This window comes from Echeneis naucrates, chromosome 7 (genome assembly GCF_900963305.1).
Source record: "Echeneis naucrates chromosome 7, fEcheNa1.1, whole genome shotgun sequence".
In the NCBI taxonomy this organism is placed as follows: domain Eukaryota; kingdom Metazoa; phylum Chordata; class Actinopteri; order Carangiformes; family Echeneidae; genus Echeneis; species Echeneis naucrates.
Window position 1 is genome coordinate 23,758,545 of NC_042517.1, and position 17,921 is coordinate 23,776,465.

General features: G+C 39.7%; 1 protein-coding gene across 1 annotated transcript in view; it reads left to right on the forward strand.

The window, feature by feature from the left end:
• Nucleotides 1-6,691: 6,691 nt before the first annotated feature.
• The window catches only part of ntsr1 (neurotensin receptor 1 (high affinity)), a 53,492-nt gene continuing 42,262 nt past the window's right edge, over nt 6,692-17,921 (forward strand). Inside the window, exon 1 of the mRNA XM_029507185.1 lies at nt 6,692-7,360. Coding sequence (XP_029363045.1) covers nt 6,692-7,360 — 669 coding nt within the window. The remainder of the gene's footprint in view (nt 7,361-17,921) is intronic.

The window sequence follows — 17,921 nt, forward strand, 5'->3', positions numbered from 1 at the left end:
TCAAATAATGCTATTTTGTGAAATGAATTGTGCTTCCTCTCCTGATAGTTTTGTATTATGGGATACATTTAAAGCTTATTTAAGAGGGCAAATAATCTCCTACACAAAAGGATAAAAAGGAGTTTCAACAATCTAGACATAAAAAGATAAAGTTTGTTGGTTAATAAAAAAATTAAATATAATACATTAAGCACTTACAGGGCTGAAAAAAACCTTCTGAGAACAAAAAAAAAGGTATTATGAACTAGGGGAGAAAGCTCATAAAGTCCTGTCCTGGCAATTAAAGGCAGAGGAAAATTCAAGAATAATTAACCACATCCAAAATGAAGCTGGTAATAAAAAACCCAAAAGAAATAAATGAAACCTTTAAACAATTTTATGTAAATTTGTATAAATCAGAATTATCGGAGGACTTGAGTATAATAGATGCATATTTATCCAACATTGAATTGCCCAAACTGAGGGACAGAGTAATCTTGATCTTCCATTTGATTCAAAAGAAATTGAAAAGGCCTTAAGTTCTTTACAATCTAATAAATCACCGGGGGAGGATGGCTTCCCCCCTGGATTTTATAAAGAATTTCAGGACTTACTTGATACTCTTCTTATGGATGTAATTAATCCAGCATCCAAGTCTTCCAGATTCATTCTCCATGACTATAATTACTGTTATTCATGAATAAAACAAAGACCCGTTAGAGTGCTCTTCCTATCGACCTATCTCATTGTTGAATTCAGATTCTAAATTGATTTCCAAAGCTCTCGCCAATAGGCTAAGTAATTATTTATCGAAATTGATCAACTCAGGTCAGACTGGTTTTATTTCGAGGAGATCCTCTGCTAGTAACTTATGTAGGTTATTTAACATTATCCATTTAGCCAATTCCAGAACCAAACTGAGCATAGCTGTGGATGCTGAGAAGGCTTTTGACAGGCTTGAGTGGCCTCAGTTGTTCTGGATCTTGGCTAAATTTGGATTTGGTTCTTATTTCATTAATTGGGTTAGTACTCTTTATAAAAAACCTCAAGCCAGAATTATCACCAATGGACAAATGTCCACTCCTTTCTTTTTGAGCAGATCTAGTAGAGAGGGTTGCCACCTGTCTCCTGGGTTTTTGGACCTAGCCATTTAGCTTCTGGCTGAGGTAATCAGGCAAGATGTAGACATTAAGGGCTTTAAAATAGGTTTAACAACCCACAAAATTAACCTACTAGCGGATCATATTATTCTTTATTTGACAAATCCATTAATTTCCCTTGCTACACTACACTCCTAAATACATTTGGGACCATGTCTGGATATAAAGTCAATTACGGAAAAAGTGAAATGATCCTAATGACGACATTTGATTATGTGGAATACCAACAAAGAAGCCCATTTAAATGGTCCCCAAATGGAGTGCGATACCTTGGAATTATAGTAGATAATAATCTAAAGCATTTGTATAAGCTTAATTACCCTACATTGGTTAGTAAAATAGTACTGGATTTACAGAAATGGATAAATTTACCTATCACTTTGATTGGGAGAACAAATTGTTTTAAAATTAGTATATTACCAAGGATACAGTATGTTTTCCAGTCCTTACCTATTCCAATACCACATAGTTTTGTTTTTTTTAAACCCTTAATAAACACATTAGACCGTTCATATGGAATGGTAAGACTCCAAGGGACTCTTTGGAGAAACTTACATGGGACTATAAACTGGGTGGCCTTCGATTACCTAGTTTTAAAAAGTGTTTTTTGGCTGCCCAAATGCGACTTATGTTTTTTCTTTTTGAGAAGCAAAATGTTCCCTCTTGGGCTTTAATTTTAAAGTATACTCTTAAAGAGAAGGTGCCTGTTGATTTCCTTTATAAATGGACTCCAAGGACTATAACCACGAGAACTGACGATCCTGTTTTAATACACTTTATTAAAATATGGTATGAGGTCCATAAATGTCTTGGACTAGAAACTAATCTCTCACCCAAAACACCGTTGAGACAGAATGAACTCATACCCTTGACTCTGGATAACAGGATCCTCAAAGTGTGGAATCAGAAAGGGATTCATTATTTGGAGGACTGCTATAACAATGGATCCCTGATGTCTTTTGAGGATCTGAAGAGGAAGTATGATCTGTCCAACAACAATTCTTTTTGTTATCTTCAGCTAAGATCTTTTCTTAGAACAGTTCTGGGACCTAAAATGACTTTACCTGAGTACAGTGATATAGAAAGCTGCTTCATGAGGGAAATGTACCTGGATTTATTTCAAAAGTGTGTGTTCTGTTGATGGAAGGAGTTTCAAAAGTAGGATTGCATAAATCTAGAGAGAAATGGGAGTCAGACTTGGAAATAACAATAGATGCAGAACTTTGGTCAGAATTGTGTCAGAGAAGTTTGTCTGCCGCTGCTAATTCTAGATACAGACTGATCCATTATAATTTTCTCCATCAACTCTATATTACACCACAGAGATTGGATAAATACAAACCTGAGTTACCAGACAAATGTTTTAGATGTGGTATAGAGGAGGGCTCGTTTCTGCATTGTACCTGGTCATGTCCAAAGCTTAATACATTTTGGCACAACTTCGGTAAAATGATGACAAAACGACAAAAAACAAGTTCTCAGAAATAGCTCTGTGCATCGCCAGGAAGTGTATAGCAGTAACGTGGAAATCTGATTCACATCTTCCCATAACTAGATGATATTTAGATTTGAACAGCTGCATTCCTCTTGAAAAGATTACATATTCGCTAAGAAATGAATACAACACTTTCCTGAAAATCTGGAAGCCCTATTTGACCCGTATTGATACTTTACCAACACCTTTATCAGATTTGCTATATTAGATTGATACACCACTAGTCCTCTGATTAAGCCAGGGATACTTATGTTACTTATATTGCCTCTGATGTCTGTTTATCTACTGTAATTTTTTTTCTTATTTATTTGTTTACTTTATTATAACCTATAACCTATTATAACCTTTGAGTTAGGTTCTCCTTGGTTTGTGTAGGCTGTGTATGTTTTGTTCAATAGAAAATCTGAAAATAAAATATTACAAAAAAAATTAAAATAAACACCTTCTTCAACCATTTTTTTTTCTAAATTAATTAAAATGGACTAAATCAATATGTTCATTACAATAGAAAGAACAAACATAAGCAGATGTGAGTGACATGCAAATCCACAAAATTAGGATTCGCAACTGTGTGTTGGAATAAAAGATGAACAAATTCATGAAATGGTTTTACAGGTATTATTTTCATTATGTATGTGTATTTGCAGATCCATTTTATATTTGTTGATATTTTAGTGAGCTGATAGAGTAATTAATTTGTATTTTTGGAGGGTATGTTTAATTTTCAGAACACAGATTTGCACACTGATTGTTGACCAAACAAATAAAGATAAAACACTTCACACTCCATACCTGTTTCTTGCAAACTATAGTCTCTTTGTGACATTATTAAATCACTTCATTATGAGGTCAGTTTACGGCATGTCAGGTATCATATATCATACAAATTTTCTTAAACAGATCTCTGCAGTTTTGTTTATCTATGAATAGCTTACATGTCGTGGTGGATTTTTTAGGAAAACTTCTAATGTGACAGTATTGCTTTGCATTGTGGGAATGCTGGCTGTATTTCTTTGTTTTTCTCTGTACTTGTATTTGAAAACTGTTCTGAACCCCGAAAATCTTTGACTGAAAAAATTTTATATAATATAAATTAATTATCACTTTCACATCATTTAGTTTGGAGTAGCAGTGATGTGTAAACATTACAACAGGAAAGTAATAATGTTTAGTTTTCACTCCTCTTTTCCTCTGAGATTGACACTGACTATATATGTATATGTTACAGAATATGGGCATGTTTGCTTTAAGCTGCAAAAGGAAATGACTGAAAACGCGGAATTCAGATTAGATAGCGGATCTTCAGTCTTTTGACCAATGAATACTTTGTCTTACATTCTTGCTGTCATTGGTGTAAGTCACACCGTCCGCTTCAACTTTTACTGCAGGACAGCTCGACCCATTTGCAAGCTGCTTGTTTTTTACTATGCCACTTTTAATTAATTCTGTAATGAACATTCAATGAAAAATTCTCTCTCTCTCTCTCACTCATTCTCTACCGCTGTTCCATTTCCAGGCAAGGGCGGGGTACACCATGGACAGGACGCCAGTCTATTGTGGGGCCAACACATAGAGAAATACAGAGTTGAACAACCACTCACTCTAATGCCTATTCATGCAATTTGGAGTAACCGATCAACCTTGACATGCTTGTCTTTGGGTTAGTGTGGGAGTGTGGGAGGAAAACAGTGTATCTGGAGGAAACCCACATGGGCACAGGGAAAACATGAAAACTCAACACAGAAAGACCTCAGGCCTGGAAATCAAACCCACAACTGGGAGGTAAAAGCCCTAACCACTATTCCGCCATGCTGCCTGACTGGAAGATACATTTTCAGTTATTTCATTCATTCATTCACCTTCTACCACGTGTCTATTTACAGCTCCAGCACAGGGAGCGAAGGCAGGGTACATCTTGGACAGGTCATCACAGGGCATTTTAAGTGATTTCAATATGAAAAAAAAAAAAAAAAAGATGGGTGTGGTTTGTTTTCTACCAATGACATGTGTCCTGTATTTTTCCAAAGATTGCTGGAAATTGCATTTCAGCACTTGAGTTACACGCAGAGGATGCACAATTTTTACTAATGCATGGCTTTCATGTTGAGTGACAAAAAATTTCTCTGCAGCTGATGCTAATGAGAGAAACTTGTATCATTTTGGAAATAGATAGATTTTTACCAACTGTGACAGAACATAGCTGTTGATATTTTCATTTTGTGACTCTGTGAAGCAGCCTGTGCTCATGCAGACACCTACTTGGGCAGATGTGGTTTGCAGGACATTGCCTGGTGTTTACAGATTTTGTAACCATGATAATACTACAAATGGTAAAGTCATGAAACTTTAAAGATGAGTAACTGTGATGAAAATGAGCCTGGGGACATAGAACAGTGGTAGAGCCCATGCTTTGTATTCAGAGGCCCTGGGTTAAAGCCAAAACACAAAACAGTAGGCTCGTGTCTGGTCCCTAGCCTGCACAAATGGGGAGAGTTGCAGCAGGAAAAGCATTTTATGTAAAAACTGTCTCCAATTCAATCACACAAGCAACAGTTTGGTGACCTCAAATAGGGGAAAGCCTGCGGTTTCTCAGTGGCACTCTTCCTCCGGGTACTCCGGTTTCCTCCCACCATCCAAAGACATCATGTTTGGGTTAACTGGTGTCTCTGAGTGAGTGTGAGTGGTTGTTGGTCTCTGTGTGTCTCTGTGTGCTGGCTCTCTGATGGACTGGTGACAGGTGACTTGCCCTTGCCCAGTGTGAGCTGGGATGAGCTCCAGCACCCTCAGCGACCGAGACATAAATAAGCAATAGAAGATGAGTGAGCGAGTGAGTAGCAGAGTAAAAGGTTAGTCAAGATTCCAACTCACAAACAAAAAGAAACTCCCAGGAGACAACACTGTTCTATTTCATTTTAACCTGAAAGTCTGTGACCAACAGAAAAAAAAAAAAAAAAACTTGATATTTTTGTTTTATAGTTTCAAGTCAATGTTTGACACAGGGAAGTGGATTGGAAAAAATAATGTATATGATCTTCTTTTAAAAAAAATTAAAACAGAAGCAAAAGTCACACATAAGGCACCACAGAAATTAGCTGGACAGCCACTTATCCTTAACTGGTAGTTGGCCAGACTGTGAGCAGCTGACGGCTATCACGTGCTTTTATTCCTCTGTCATAGCCAAACATATTGAACTCTCTCTCTTGGCCCTGGGGCCCCAAAGCACAGAGAGATTTCCTTTATAAGAGGAAGGGGCATTTCCTCTCAGTGTGAGGGATGTTAGCAGCAGGTTGCTGATGGCACAGCAGAGAGATGATATTATTATATTACAGCACACATGTATAGGCATGGAAAATATGATTAATACAGGAGCTGCAAGGCAAGGCTGAAATAAATTAAAGGATATGTGCAAAATAACATTAAATCTTTAGATGAACCTCTGCATGGTGAACTGTGTAAAGAGACTCCCAGTGAGTGAGTGTGTGTGAGAGAAAGACGTGCTTCGGTACATTGCTCCTTGCAGCGGCTGTTGCGAAGTAACCATTAGAGCGCCATTTCCTCCGTGCCTGTCTAGAGATAACGGTGCTGCTCCACACTGAGCCTAGATCATCATCAGCAGCAGCAGCACAAAAACACAATCAGCCGTGAGAAGCATTTAATAAACTATAGTGTCTCTCCAGCTGTCGTCTTGCATTATTTCATGGCTCTTCATAAGTCCGAGGAATTGAGAAGTGGGGGGGGGGCGCTTCCCTATAGATGAAGCGAAGGGTCAGGGTCAATTTAAAAATCAAAAGCTGTCTCCAAAACTCATTAAAATGTTCAATTTGATTCGGTCTCGTGTTATTGTTGGTTTCCAGGGTGAAATATGAACAGACTCTGCTACATTCCCTGAATGGTTATCAGTGCGTCACCGTCGCGGGGCCAATAGAGAGCACGCCTCCTGTGCTGCCAAATACTAAAACTGCATTCCATCCAGCTTGCACACACTCAAGCCGATTTATTCCGGCTGATCATCTATGTCCACTCAGGCTGGACGGCTTTCACACTTAAAAGAGGCGCAATGGATTTAAACTTGACGCTCCTGGGGCGCAATTTATCCGGCTGGGGCGCGCTGGCACAGTCACTTTTTGGGAATAACTCGTTGTCTCCTTTGGAGAACAACACTAGCACCCCTACAACGGACGGGGAGGACTTGGAAGTCAACACAGATGTTTATTCCAAGGTGGTAGTCACTGTCATCTACGTGGGTCTGTTCGCTGTCGGCTCCCTGGGCAACTCCATCACCCTGTACACACTGCTGACCAAAAAGACCCTGCAGAACCTCCAGAGCACCGTGCACTACCACCTGGCGAGTCTCGCCGTGTCCGACCTGCTGATCCTCGTCCTCTCCATGCCCATCGAGCTCTACAACTTCATCTGGTTCCACCACCCGTGGGTGTTCGGGGACGCGGTGTGCAGAGGTTACTACTTCCTCCGGGACAGCTGCTCGTACGCCACCGCGCTGAACATCGCCAGCCTGAGCGTGGAGCGCTACATGGCCATCTGCCACCCGTTCAAAGCGAAGAGCATCATGTCCCGCAGCCGCACCAAGAAGCTCATCAGCGCCATGTGGCTCGCGTCCTTTGCCCTCGCTACCCCGATGCTCTTCATCATGGGTCAGGAGATACGTAAAGGCGAGAAGATCTGCACCGCCATAGTCTCGCCGGTCACCATGAAGACTGTCCTCCAGGTGGGTGGAGGTGGTTCACCCTCTCACTGCTCTGTTCCGAGGCTTTTACGCACGCGTCTCCGCTCTTTACGCACAGACGCGAATTAAATGGGAAATGTTATAAGTCTCGGAAGGATGCATGTAGAGTTAGAGGTGATTTTGATCTTTACATTAAAACCATCAGTTTGCAGTTAACTTCTTTCAGGAAATGACCGCGGTACTAACGTCAACAACATACATTTATCATATAGCGCACGCGAACTATTCAGGTTGTTAGTTTTCACTGCAGCAGAAAATGATGAGATTAGAGAGAAAATCATGAACAGACAAGAGAGTCAGAGCGGGCAGCAGACATCTGTAGGGCATAGGCTGCTGTAAAATGGGATGATTTGTGAACCTTAATGATAAAATATGCTGTGTTTTGTCTCTGGTAGGTTACAGTATGTATGTCTGTGGACTGTTTGGGAGAGATTTCTGGACTCTATTGCTTGACAACTCTGATCTGAAAGTGTGGCCACAATTGTCAAAGACACTTCTAAAGATCGGGATTGAAAAAAAGAAATAATTTTGAAACTAAAACTTATGACATTGCTTCTTAATCAGATTCAATATTGTATCAAATCAGGACTTTAAATATCAGTTACTTATTATTGCTTACTTCTTCTGCCCTCTCGTTTTAGCTAAGCAGACAGTTCTCTTTATTGGATCGTTTGACTTTATATTTTCCTCTTTAATTAATTTTAAAGACATCTTTTCTCTTGTACTTCTCGTAAAAACGTTCTACACAATTATGTTATATTATTATTTATAAGTACAACAACATTTTAATGTCAATTAAATCAAAACTGACATATTGGAGGAGCAAAATATTATGAGAAATTGTGAGGGCGCAGACCTTTGGATTTAGATTCCAGCAGGAGGCAGCATGGCGGCAGCGCCGATTCCTCTCTAGATACGCCTGTTTCCTCCCACCGTTGGGTTAATTGGTCACTCTAAATTGCACAGGTTTTTTTTTGTTTGTTTGTTTTGTTTTGTTTTTTGAGTGTGAATGGTTGCACGTCTCTGTAAGTCTCCACGTTGGAGATGTGACGTTCGCGAAAGTCACGTCTTTTAAATGAATGACAATAACCGAGTCACAGTTGACGCTCCTTTTGCGATTTGTATGTATGTATATATATATATATATATATATATATATATATAACTAATAACTATATATATATATATATGGCAGAGTAGGGAAACTATATATATATATATAGTTTGCCCACTCTGCCACCGTCTGACTTTTCTGAATTCCTAAGTTGTCCACATCGCTCTCCATTAACTCAGGGGAAGAGATAAAGTATGAAAAATACTCTGCCAAGCTGAGCCAAAGGAAATTAGATATGCTTTTCTGGGGATGACAGGAAAGCTAAAGCCCTATGAAATAAAATTAAAAGATGAAAACTCAAGTAATAGTTTTGGATGTGAGGAAAGAATGGACTGACACTAATGAGAGTGACGTCTCTGACAGTCCCTCTACTTCCACAGATTCAACTAGTTCTGCCTCCACATCAGAGTAAGACACCAGGCTACTGTTATTCTATCTTCAGCACCAGCATCACCTAACCAGACACCACTGGGCCCACATCATCATCTGGCCAAAGGAAATGTAACAAATATTTCAGAAAAATTCCCATTAAGACGGTATATTTTGGTGGGATGTGTACATTTGAGTTGCCCTGATCCACATCTCACCTTATACTTGCTACCTGGATATAAATGACTTAACCCTGGTTGGCTTCTAAAAAATAAATACATATAACGAGTCAGTCTTTGAAGGGCTCATTTAAAGGAACTGCTCCTGAAGAGCCGTCGTCCTTCCACAAGCCACCGCTAATCCATCTGTTGGCCCCTCAATAGACTGCAGATCTGTCCAATGTGTACCTCACCCTCGCCCGGAACATTGTCTGGGATTGTCTCCAGCACCCACCAACCCTTATGGATAAGCGGTAGAAATAGAGTGAGTTGGAGTGGGAGAGATTCCAGCAGAAAGTGGGCCACCATGGGGAATGGTGTCTTCCTATTATGATGGGAAATTGGTAGTGGGGATGAGAAGTGGCATGATAGGCTGCCAAAAGGCAGCAGGAATCACTGCTGCAGTCAACAGTGTTGGTGTGAGGAGATGAACTCCAGCTGATGCCTGAATATTTCAGTCATCATGTTAATTGCACAAATGTTAAAAAAGGCTAAAGGAGCCAACAGCTTGCATACATTGCAATTTTTTACATTTAGGTGAGGACACAACCAAGTGAAGTCAAGGACAGCTGGACTCCAGCCTAGTACAACAGAAACAATAATCAATATGGGCTACCCGCTGTTTTTGGTAATCAGTTATATTGTTGGCAATTGTGTCACCTGTCAGCAACCTTAACATCTCAATAAAAAGGCAGACATTAAAATTTAGAATAAAAAATATTATATATTGTTGAATAATACTATAATTTTACACATAACAACTTGCATTAACATGGTGAAGACTTGGCATGAAACTTGACTCACGCCCAAATGTATTATTCCACCGATGTTGCATGAAAATGGGTGTCCAAGCACAGTAATCTCTTTTCTGGCAAAAATTTGTTCAGTAAAGAAGGGCCATTTTATGGGATGTTCAATTATGTGCCGCACAGCTTTTCGGATAAAGAGAAACACCCCCATATTTCAACAACTAACTAAAGTTTGTAATGACCCCAGAGATGTAGCTGAGTGGTCAAGCGCAGAGGACACAGGTTCAAACCCCAGCCATGAGGCAAGCCAGTGGTAGGCTTTGCCAGTCCCAAGCCTGAAGATATGTGGAGGGTACAAAATGAAGGGCATCCAGAATAAAACATTTGGCAAATTAACTGAGAACTAATTCTGTAGATGACCTGATTTATACATATATATTGCAATTCAACTCTGTACAATAAGCACCTTTTGTTACCCCAAACAGTTTTCACGGGAGTCTGAGAGGCAGGATAACAAAATATAAGAAAAACTGGGATTGAAAAGAATGCCAAACACAATGTCAGAAGAGTGCTGGAGTCGTACTTGTTCAGATTAGAAAAGGCTTTTACTCAAAATAAAAAGAAAGAAACAAAATAAAGGGTTAGGGTTAGTCAATGGTCTCACCAGTGTGCACAATACACAGTACAGAGACTGAAAACACTAGTCCGCAAACAAATTAAAAAAAGACCAGGAAAATAACCAAACACATGTAAGTAACAAAAAACCACCGTTACACAGAAAGGGACAGAAACGCAACATTAGCACTAAAACAGACACACTGCTGATGACACACAGTGTCACACAGGCCATGAGGGTTGCCTCTCTTCCCCTTTTATCCTCCCCAGCAGCGGTGAAGGCCAAGCACCTGTATCTGGGGGCAGAACTTCTACCCCAGCCACACAAACATGTACATACACACACCACATTTCAGCACTACGGTCATAACAATTTTCATAAAATACAAGAGAAAAAAGTTGGTAATCCGTGATTAAAATAAATGGTAGTTTTGTTTTGGCCCCTGAAAGCTTCACACATTCATTCACACCCCACAACGGACAAATCTTTAAAATATATATTTATTACCACAAAACACATGCAGTATTATCAAGGCAATTACAGGTTCAGTGCTGGAGGAGCCAAGAATCCAACTGCTACCCTTCTGATCAGTTGACAACCTGTGCTACACCCTGAGCCACAGCTCCACACCATGAGAGAAGTTTAAAAACAGAAATAGCTGTACTTTTAATTAATTATAATTACTGACAGGCTATTCTTTCTACTACTGGCTTACTGACAAGGTCATTTTATATTGATTCAAGTAAATGTCAGCTGGCTTGATGAATATTTCAGCATAAAGATTTTTTTTTTTTTTTTTTTTCCATTCTAGAGCAACCATTTCTTCTTTTGCACATGCACATGTAGAAAACATCTCCTAAGACATGGGGGGAGTGTGTGTGGGGAGGAAGTGTGGGCCTCAGTGAGTGAGAGGCTGGAGGATTTAATGAGGAAGAGGATTAGGATTTGTGTGTAATTTCTTCAGAGGAGGAATTAAGCAAAGTTAAAGTTAAGTTCACTCACGGTAGCTGACAGTCTCAGCTCAGATGTTTCCAGTACATTTGGATTTCACACACTGCGGGCTTTGCTTTTGCTTGTGTGCACTTACCTTGGCATGTATACCTGTGAGCTCATTTGCTGTTGTTGTACTGAGTGGTCTCCAACTGTGCGGGAGTCTCTGCTCAGGCTGCACAGAGTCATGCTGTTTGTGCAGTCGGACAAGTTTGAGCTGCAAACGGACAAATTAATTCAGTGGGAGAAGGACATATACAAAATTGAAATGAAATGAAAAAATATTGAAAAGTTCATCATGATGTTTCTACATCCAGTAAAAAACCATCTTGGGCCTTCACCAAGAACACTGGATGACCAGCTCCACACTATCATTTACACTTGCACAATGCAGTGTGAAGTCAGACCCGTTTTATCAGAATGAGGTATGATGTGGTGTGGCAACAACCAATAATGCAAGAGGGACCAGGGCTGAGAGTGACACTGAGTCCCTGAGTCATAAGTAGATTCCAATTCAATCTGCAACCGGAGCCTTAAGTGTCCAGTAGAAATGGATGACCCTCAGTTTCCTCCAGGTTGTTTTGTGAGTCTCCATTTGTGACTACTATCCCCACCCTATGGCTGGTTTCCCCTGAATTAATTTGAATTAAATATTTTAATATTTCAGAAAAGTAGGCCCTTTGAAAGATTTATTTTACATTTTTTATTCAGTTGAAATGCAACAACTTTCCACATTTCGTTGTGATAATATTAACAAAAAACACATGCATTTTCATCCTTACAATATAAAAACATATTTTTTTTTTTTTGCAATGTGATACCAAGACATGCACTGTTTGTTTTATTCCTTTTTTTTTCTCTTTTTCTCCCTTTGACATTATGACCTCACAAAGGTGTAAGGGTCATATTCACACATCATCTTGTGATGATATTGCAATTGCTATTTCAGTTGAAATTGGTGTTTTGGATGTTTAATGAGGATGATGTGGTCTTTGTTGGGTCCTCTAGCAATTAACCATGTTCTCTAATATATGGAGAATATTATTTGTTGTCCAGTAATATTGCACAATAATGTTATGACACAGCTGTGAATAACAGCTGCTGCACTTCAGATATTGCACTTGTCCATATTGCAATATAAATTATAATTTTAGGAATTAACAGGTTTCACATTAAAAGACATTCAGCAGTGGAGTTGAATGACAATCTGAAAACAGTTTAAAAGAGTGTTTTATCATGTTGGTGTTTTCAAAAAGGAAATATTTTTTTCCACATTTTCCACCCTTACTTTAATTGGATGATAATGGAATGGAATGTAGAGAGACAGATACATTCTTTTTGACTTTAAACCTTTTAGAAGACTGTTGAGACAGCCAAACAAAAGTCACTGTGCACATCTAGGCATCAAGATTTTTTTTTATATTCCACTTTATGCTCAAGCACACTCACTGTCTCTTTGACACCATTATATCGGAATCAGTGTCCTGCATGTCTTTCTTTGCCTTGTTGTACAGACAGAATATGTCTGCCAGATATGAAGTCTCAATGAGAAACTCATTCAGATACTTTAGACACTGAAGACACTGAAGACACCTCATCTTCACACAGCTGCCAGGACATACTGTATTCAGCATTCACCAAAAAGCATGCTCTCTGAAACAATCCTGTAAGTAACGGCTGTCAAAGTGCTCGCAAGTAGCCTGAGTGGAGAAGGCTGAACATGAATTGCTGAGAGATACTTCAAATATTCTAGACCTTCAAAAATGACACTCAAGGTTATACAGTTCGTATATGTTATGCAGTTCTGGAGGTGAAATGGCATCAAAATAGTGTGTGTGTGTGTGTGTGTGTGAGAGAGAGAGAGAGAGGGTATGTGTGTTTGTGTACCATTCGGTTAATATAAGAACAAGTTTTTGTTACCCATGTTGAAGCTGAATGTCTTGGTGAGCCTTGATGGGTCTTGGTTTTCAGTTACTTTGTGTCACTGATTGCAGCTCAGCCAGTATATGTGGGATTGTTATCATTCACCTTGGAAATAGGCATTGAGAGCATGCTGCACCAAGCTCAGGATCCAATGGCCTGACTCACCTCCCTGAACATATCTCCATCCATGCTCTCAACCATTGTGCAATACTTTCACACCAGCCTGATGCGTAATGCGTGTCCTGTTTCCAATCGTCATGGTAGCAGTCCGGGCTTTAGAGCCTGGCTTTGCAGGAAAGAGTCTGGTTGCTGAATCTCACTGCCAGATGGACTTCTCTAACAGTCCAACTTAGCACCAGAGTCTCTTTGAAGTTGTCATCATGTCAGTGTCAAGTGTGTGGAGGGAAAAAAGGGATGATTGAAGGAAATGTGACATTACCACTGCCTTTGTCCCTTCACTTGGGTGCAAAGTCTTGCCAAAACTAAAGAATATAATTGTTTGTTCCCTAATTTTACAAAGTGAAATAAACCTACAGAACAAGCTGTACAGCTCTCTCTCACAGGGCTGTATGGCAGACTGCCCCATCAGAGAGAACAGAGTTGGTCAGAATGTACAGATTCAGTGTTTAATAAGAACAGTAACCACAGATGCAGGCACCAGTTCACTGTTAAGGGGGAAAAAAAGGGCACAAAAGGAAGAACAAGGCTGAGGAAAGAAAAAGAAAGCAGATATGTGCAATATATCATAGCAATCCTCTAAGCCACCGTGGGTTCCTCAGAAGAACACCACACTGACACCACCGCTTCCAATATCCAGACACTTTATTTTCAAATTAACTGCACCATGTGTGCCGTGCGCTTCCTGTGTACTGCTTCGTACAGTCCAAGTGGGTCCCTGATCCACAGCTGCCATATCACTTAAATCGAGCAGGTGATCAGTCGATGCCCCTCCGCTGTCTCAATCACATGACCTGGAACTGCTGCTAATCTCCTGTGCTGTCTGCACACTCCTTTCTCCTGCAGCTGCATACCAACGATCCCCACCTCCACGTAGACTTTTTCAGAAAATACTAATTCAGAAAATGAACTATGGCTTTCTGCTGCGCCCAGGTGTAACCAATCCTCTTTGTTTTTAGGCAGCTTTATGCACTTACCCTTGATTTTGGATGACTTTCCTGTTCCTCAATATGAACAGGTCAGTTTGGAAGTGAGGCCTGTTTGTTTCACCAAAATAAGTTGAATATCTGAAGAGCTGTTTTGTGACACGACGATTCCTCCCTCTGCTCCATGAAAACCATGAGACCATGAATGCTTTTTAGCTCCACACTCAGTCCCTCCCATGGCTTCACCTCACATTAGAAACACAAAAGCACCACACAGACACAAGGTTATTTTACATTTCACTCCTTCCTCAAAGTGTAACGCCCATCACTATTATCAACCAATTGTTGTATATTGCACTGTTTGAAAAAGTAGACATTTCGAAGTATTGACCCAAACAAACACTGATTTAAAAATCCAGTGAACATTAGACACTGTAGATTGATTTGTGTTACAGAACATGCTTTTTCTTACTCAGTATTGAAACTGATCTTGACAATTTATGGTTTACATGTACAACATAAACTTTTGTACAAGTGCAACAAAGTGTAGTTTTTCATCTTATTTCATCAACAGTTTACACAAAAAAAGTTAATCAGAAAAACTTTCAGTTTCCACACCACCTGCCTGGACTCCAGGTTGCACCTGGAGCCAGTCATAGCCAGCGTTCTGGGTGAGCGTAGGTACCCTGAACATGTTACTAGTGTATCGGAGGGACACCATGATTTGGATTTATTTAAATTAAACTTAACTTGTTTTTGTCTAACCACCTTTATAATTTGTACATTTCTAAAGTGATCATCTCCTGTAGCTCCTGTAACCCCTCTTGGTGGCCCAAAATAATTATAATGATAGTTCAGCTCAAATATTTTGATTAGATTTAGACAAATTCCCCTACACATCTAATTTAGTGATTTAGTAATTCCCTAAATAATCGAACTGCGCAATAAAAACAATTCTGACTATTTCTTGCTGAGACTGAGGTCTTGAAAATTGGTAGCCCTGAACTCCATCTCCCAGCAGTGGCAGTGTAAGTGCTTCTTATAAACCCTTTAGCCTCCTGCTGTTTTCTGAGCATATCCCTGCCAGTCACTGCACTGGCTGAGGAAAGCACGTTAAAGGGGATTTTTCTAGCCTTTGACTCATTTCACCACCTGCCATCTCCAGACATTTTGGATACAGTGCTTCACTCAGTGCATGGGATGAAATGACAACTGACATTTACTGTAATTCCATACACTGTTAGTTCAATATCCAGTGACTGTTTTCTACCCATGAATATATGGTCTCGCCAACATTTTTCAAACTATGTTCCCATTTAGAGGAAATTAGACTATAAAGCAGAGTACCCATGGGCCTGCTGTGTGAGTTACTCACACAGCAGGTGAGACCCCCGCCTCACGTCTCAGCTACACCTCCTCCTAATATGGTTTCTTTTGGTTTCAATAACTAAAATGGTGAACAGACAAATTTCATAGATCAGATACTGTGATTTTAAAAACCAACTTTTGGAAACAATAAAAGAAAGTCACAGAAATAAGCAGCATCTCTCTCTCTCTCTCTTGCTCTCTCTCCTTTGTGGGACTAAATGATGCAATTACTTCTCTTTTCTTCTTGGTAAAAGTGAAAATCAAATGCTTAAATCTGATGTTGTTTCTGCCTTCGTCTAAAAGCGTAGCGAAAACACTTTTAAGTGCAGGATAAAAATCAATAATCAATATCCATTTTGGGGCTGTGACACAGCTGTGACACAGCTGAATTGTGCCGGTATTATTCACCTTTAGTGGTCTCAGAATTTGTGCTTGAGTATGTTTTTATGAATAATATTTTTAATGTTGAACTGGCTGAAATCTTTTCACATTTTTCAAATCTAACCAATAGGAGGAGATGTCACTGCAAAGTTTCAAATGTAAAGTTATTCTTGCAAAGTATTTTTTGTAGATGTAAGATGTAGACCCTACCTTTTATCAGAACTAAGAACTGCACCGATGTGTAACTTAAATTCTTGTGAATGGTGAAAGGAACCTTCTTCAAGTAAGGTAGAATGGTTCATTACAAATTTGAAATTTGTGTAGCACCCACGGAGAAAATTTATTGTATCTCTTGCTACTCTCTTGCACTTGCTTTTTTTTACAAAATTATGATCATAAATAAAACATACAGTTTTCAGAGCATTTATGCTCGCTAAAATGCCTTTTACAGCAGGACATACACACAGCAATCAGCAGTTCACAGTGTGTGTGTGTGTGTGTGTGTGTGTCCGTGCACCCTAATATGGCAAGCATAAGTTTCATGCAGTTATATAAGTAAAAATATCATGGGGAATAATAAATGTCATATAAACTTAAAATGACAAAAATTAAATGACAAATGAGAAATATGTATTCTATATAATATTATCAGAGAAGTAAGGTATCGACAATCTCGCTGAAGATCAATCACAGCGATCATCATCAACACACACTTCTCCTCATGAAGAAATACTGTGGGTATACACAGTAGAATTAAACAGTTCATAATGACAGAACATTAGGCCTGCAGCCAATGGTGGGCCGTGGTGCAGCAGGAATAAGAAATTTCTTATTTATTGCTGAGCTCAATTAAATAAATGTAAAAACTTTAATATAACATACTGGATCATCACAAAACTCTCATTGAGGATGTGCTGGTGATCCTGTCACAGTCTGCTCTGCTGTTCAGCTCACCCCTCATCAGCTAACTGTTTCCACCTGCTCTCCATCTCTAACCAAGTCAGTATATATGCAGCTTCACTCCACTCACTCTTTGCCAGATTGTTTTCACTCTCATGCCTGACTCTCCGGTGTTTATTCTCGGACCGCTTCCCTGGTATCGACTCAACCTGCCTCCAACCTTTGCTTCACATCTCAGCCGCGGTAAATCCACCAGCCTTCTGTCCCCAACCAAGAGTGTTGTGCTTCTTGTCTGCCTGTGGCTGGGTGGCAGTCTGCCTGTTCCTGTTCAGTCCAGAGACCCACCTTGCCAGCTCACTGGTGTCAACATTCCCTGTCTTCCCCCGTGGTTCTGCACTAATCTGCTTGGCTGGCACAGGGGAGACCTGGGTTTAAGTCCTGCTATACTCACCTGGGGCCTCATTTATAAAACTGTGTGTAGGATTGTTGCTAAAAGTGAGTACGCCAAAAAGCCAAAGCTTGCGTACACCAGAAAATATTCAGGTTTTTAAAACCCTGCACACTTAAAGCAAATTTTCCTTTATAATCCCAGACTTGACTACAAGTGTACTCAGCTGTGTTGGCTTCATGTTACACCCTGTGCATGCCCATTTTTTAACCATAAATGGTCAATGCAAAGCACCTCATGAATATAAAATAAGATTTGGATACAAGCGTTATGTCAGAACCAATGGCGGATGAAGGAAGAAAAGATAAAAAATTAAATGTTTCTGAGGCGGAAGTTGAGAAGCTCGTCAGTGAAATAGAAGCCC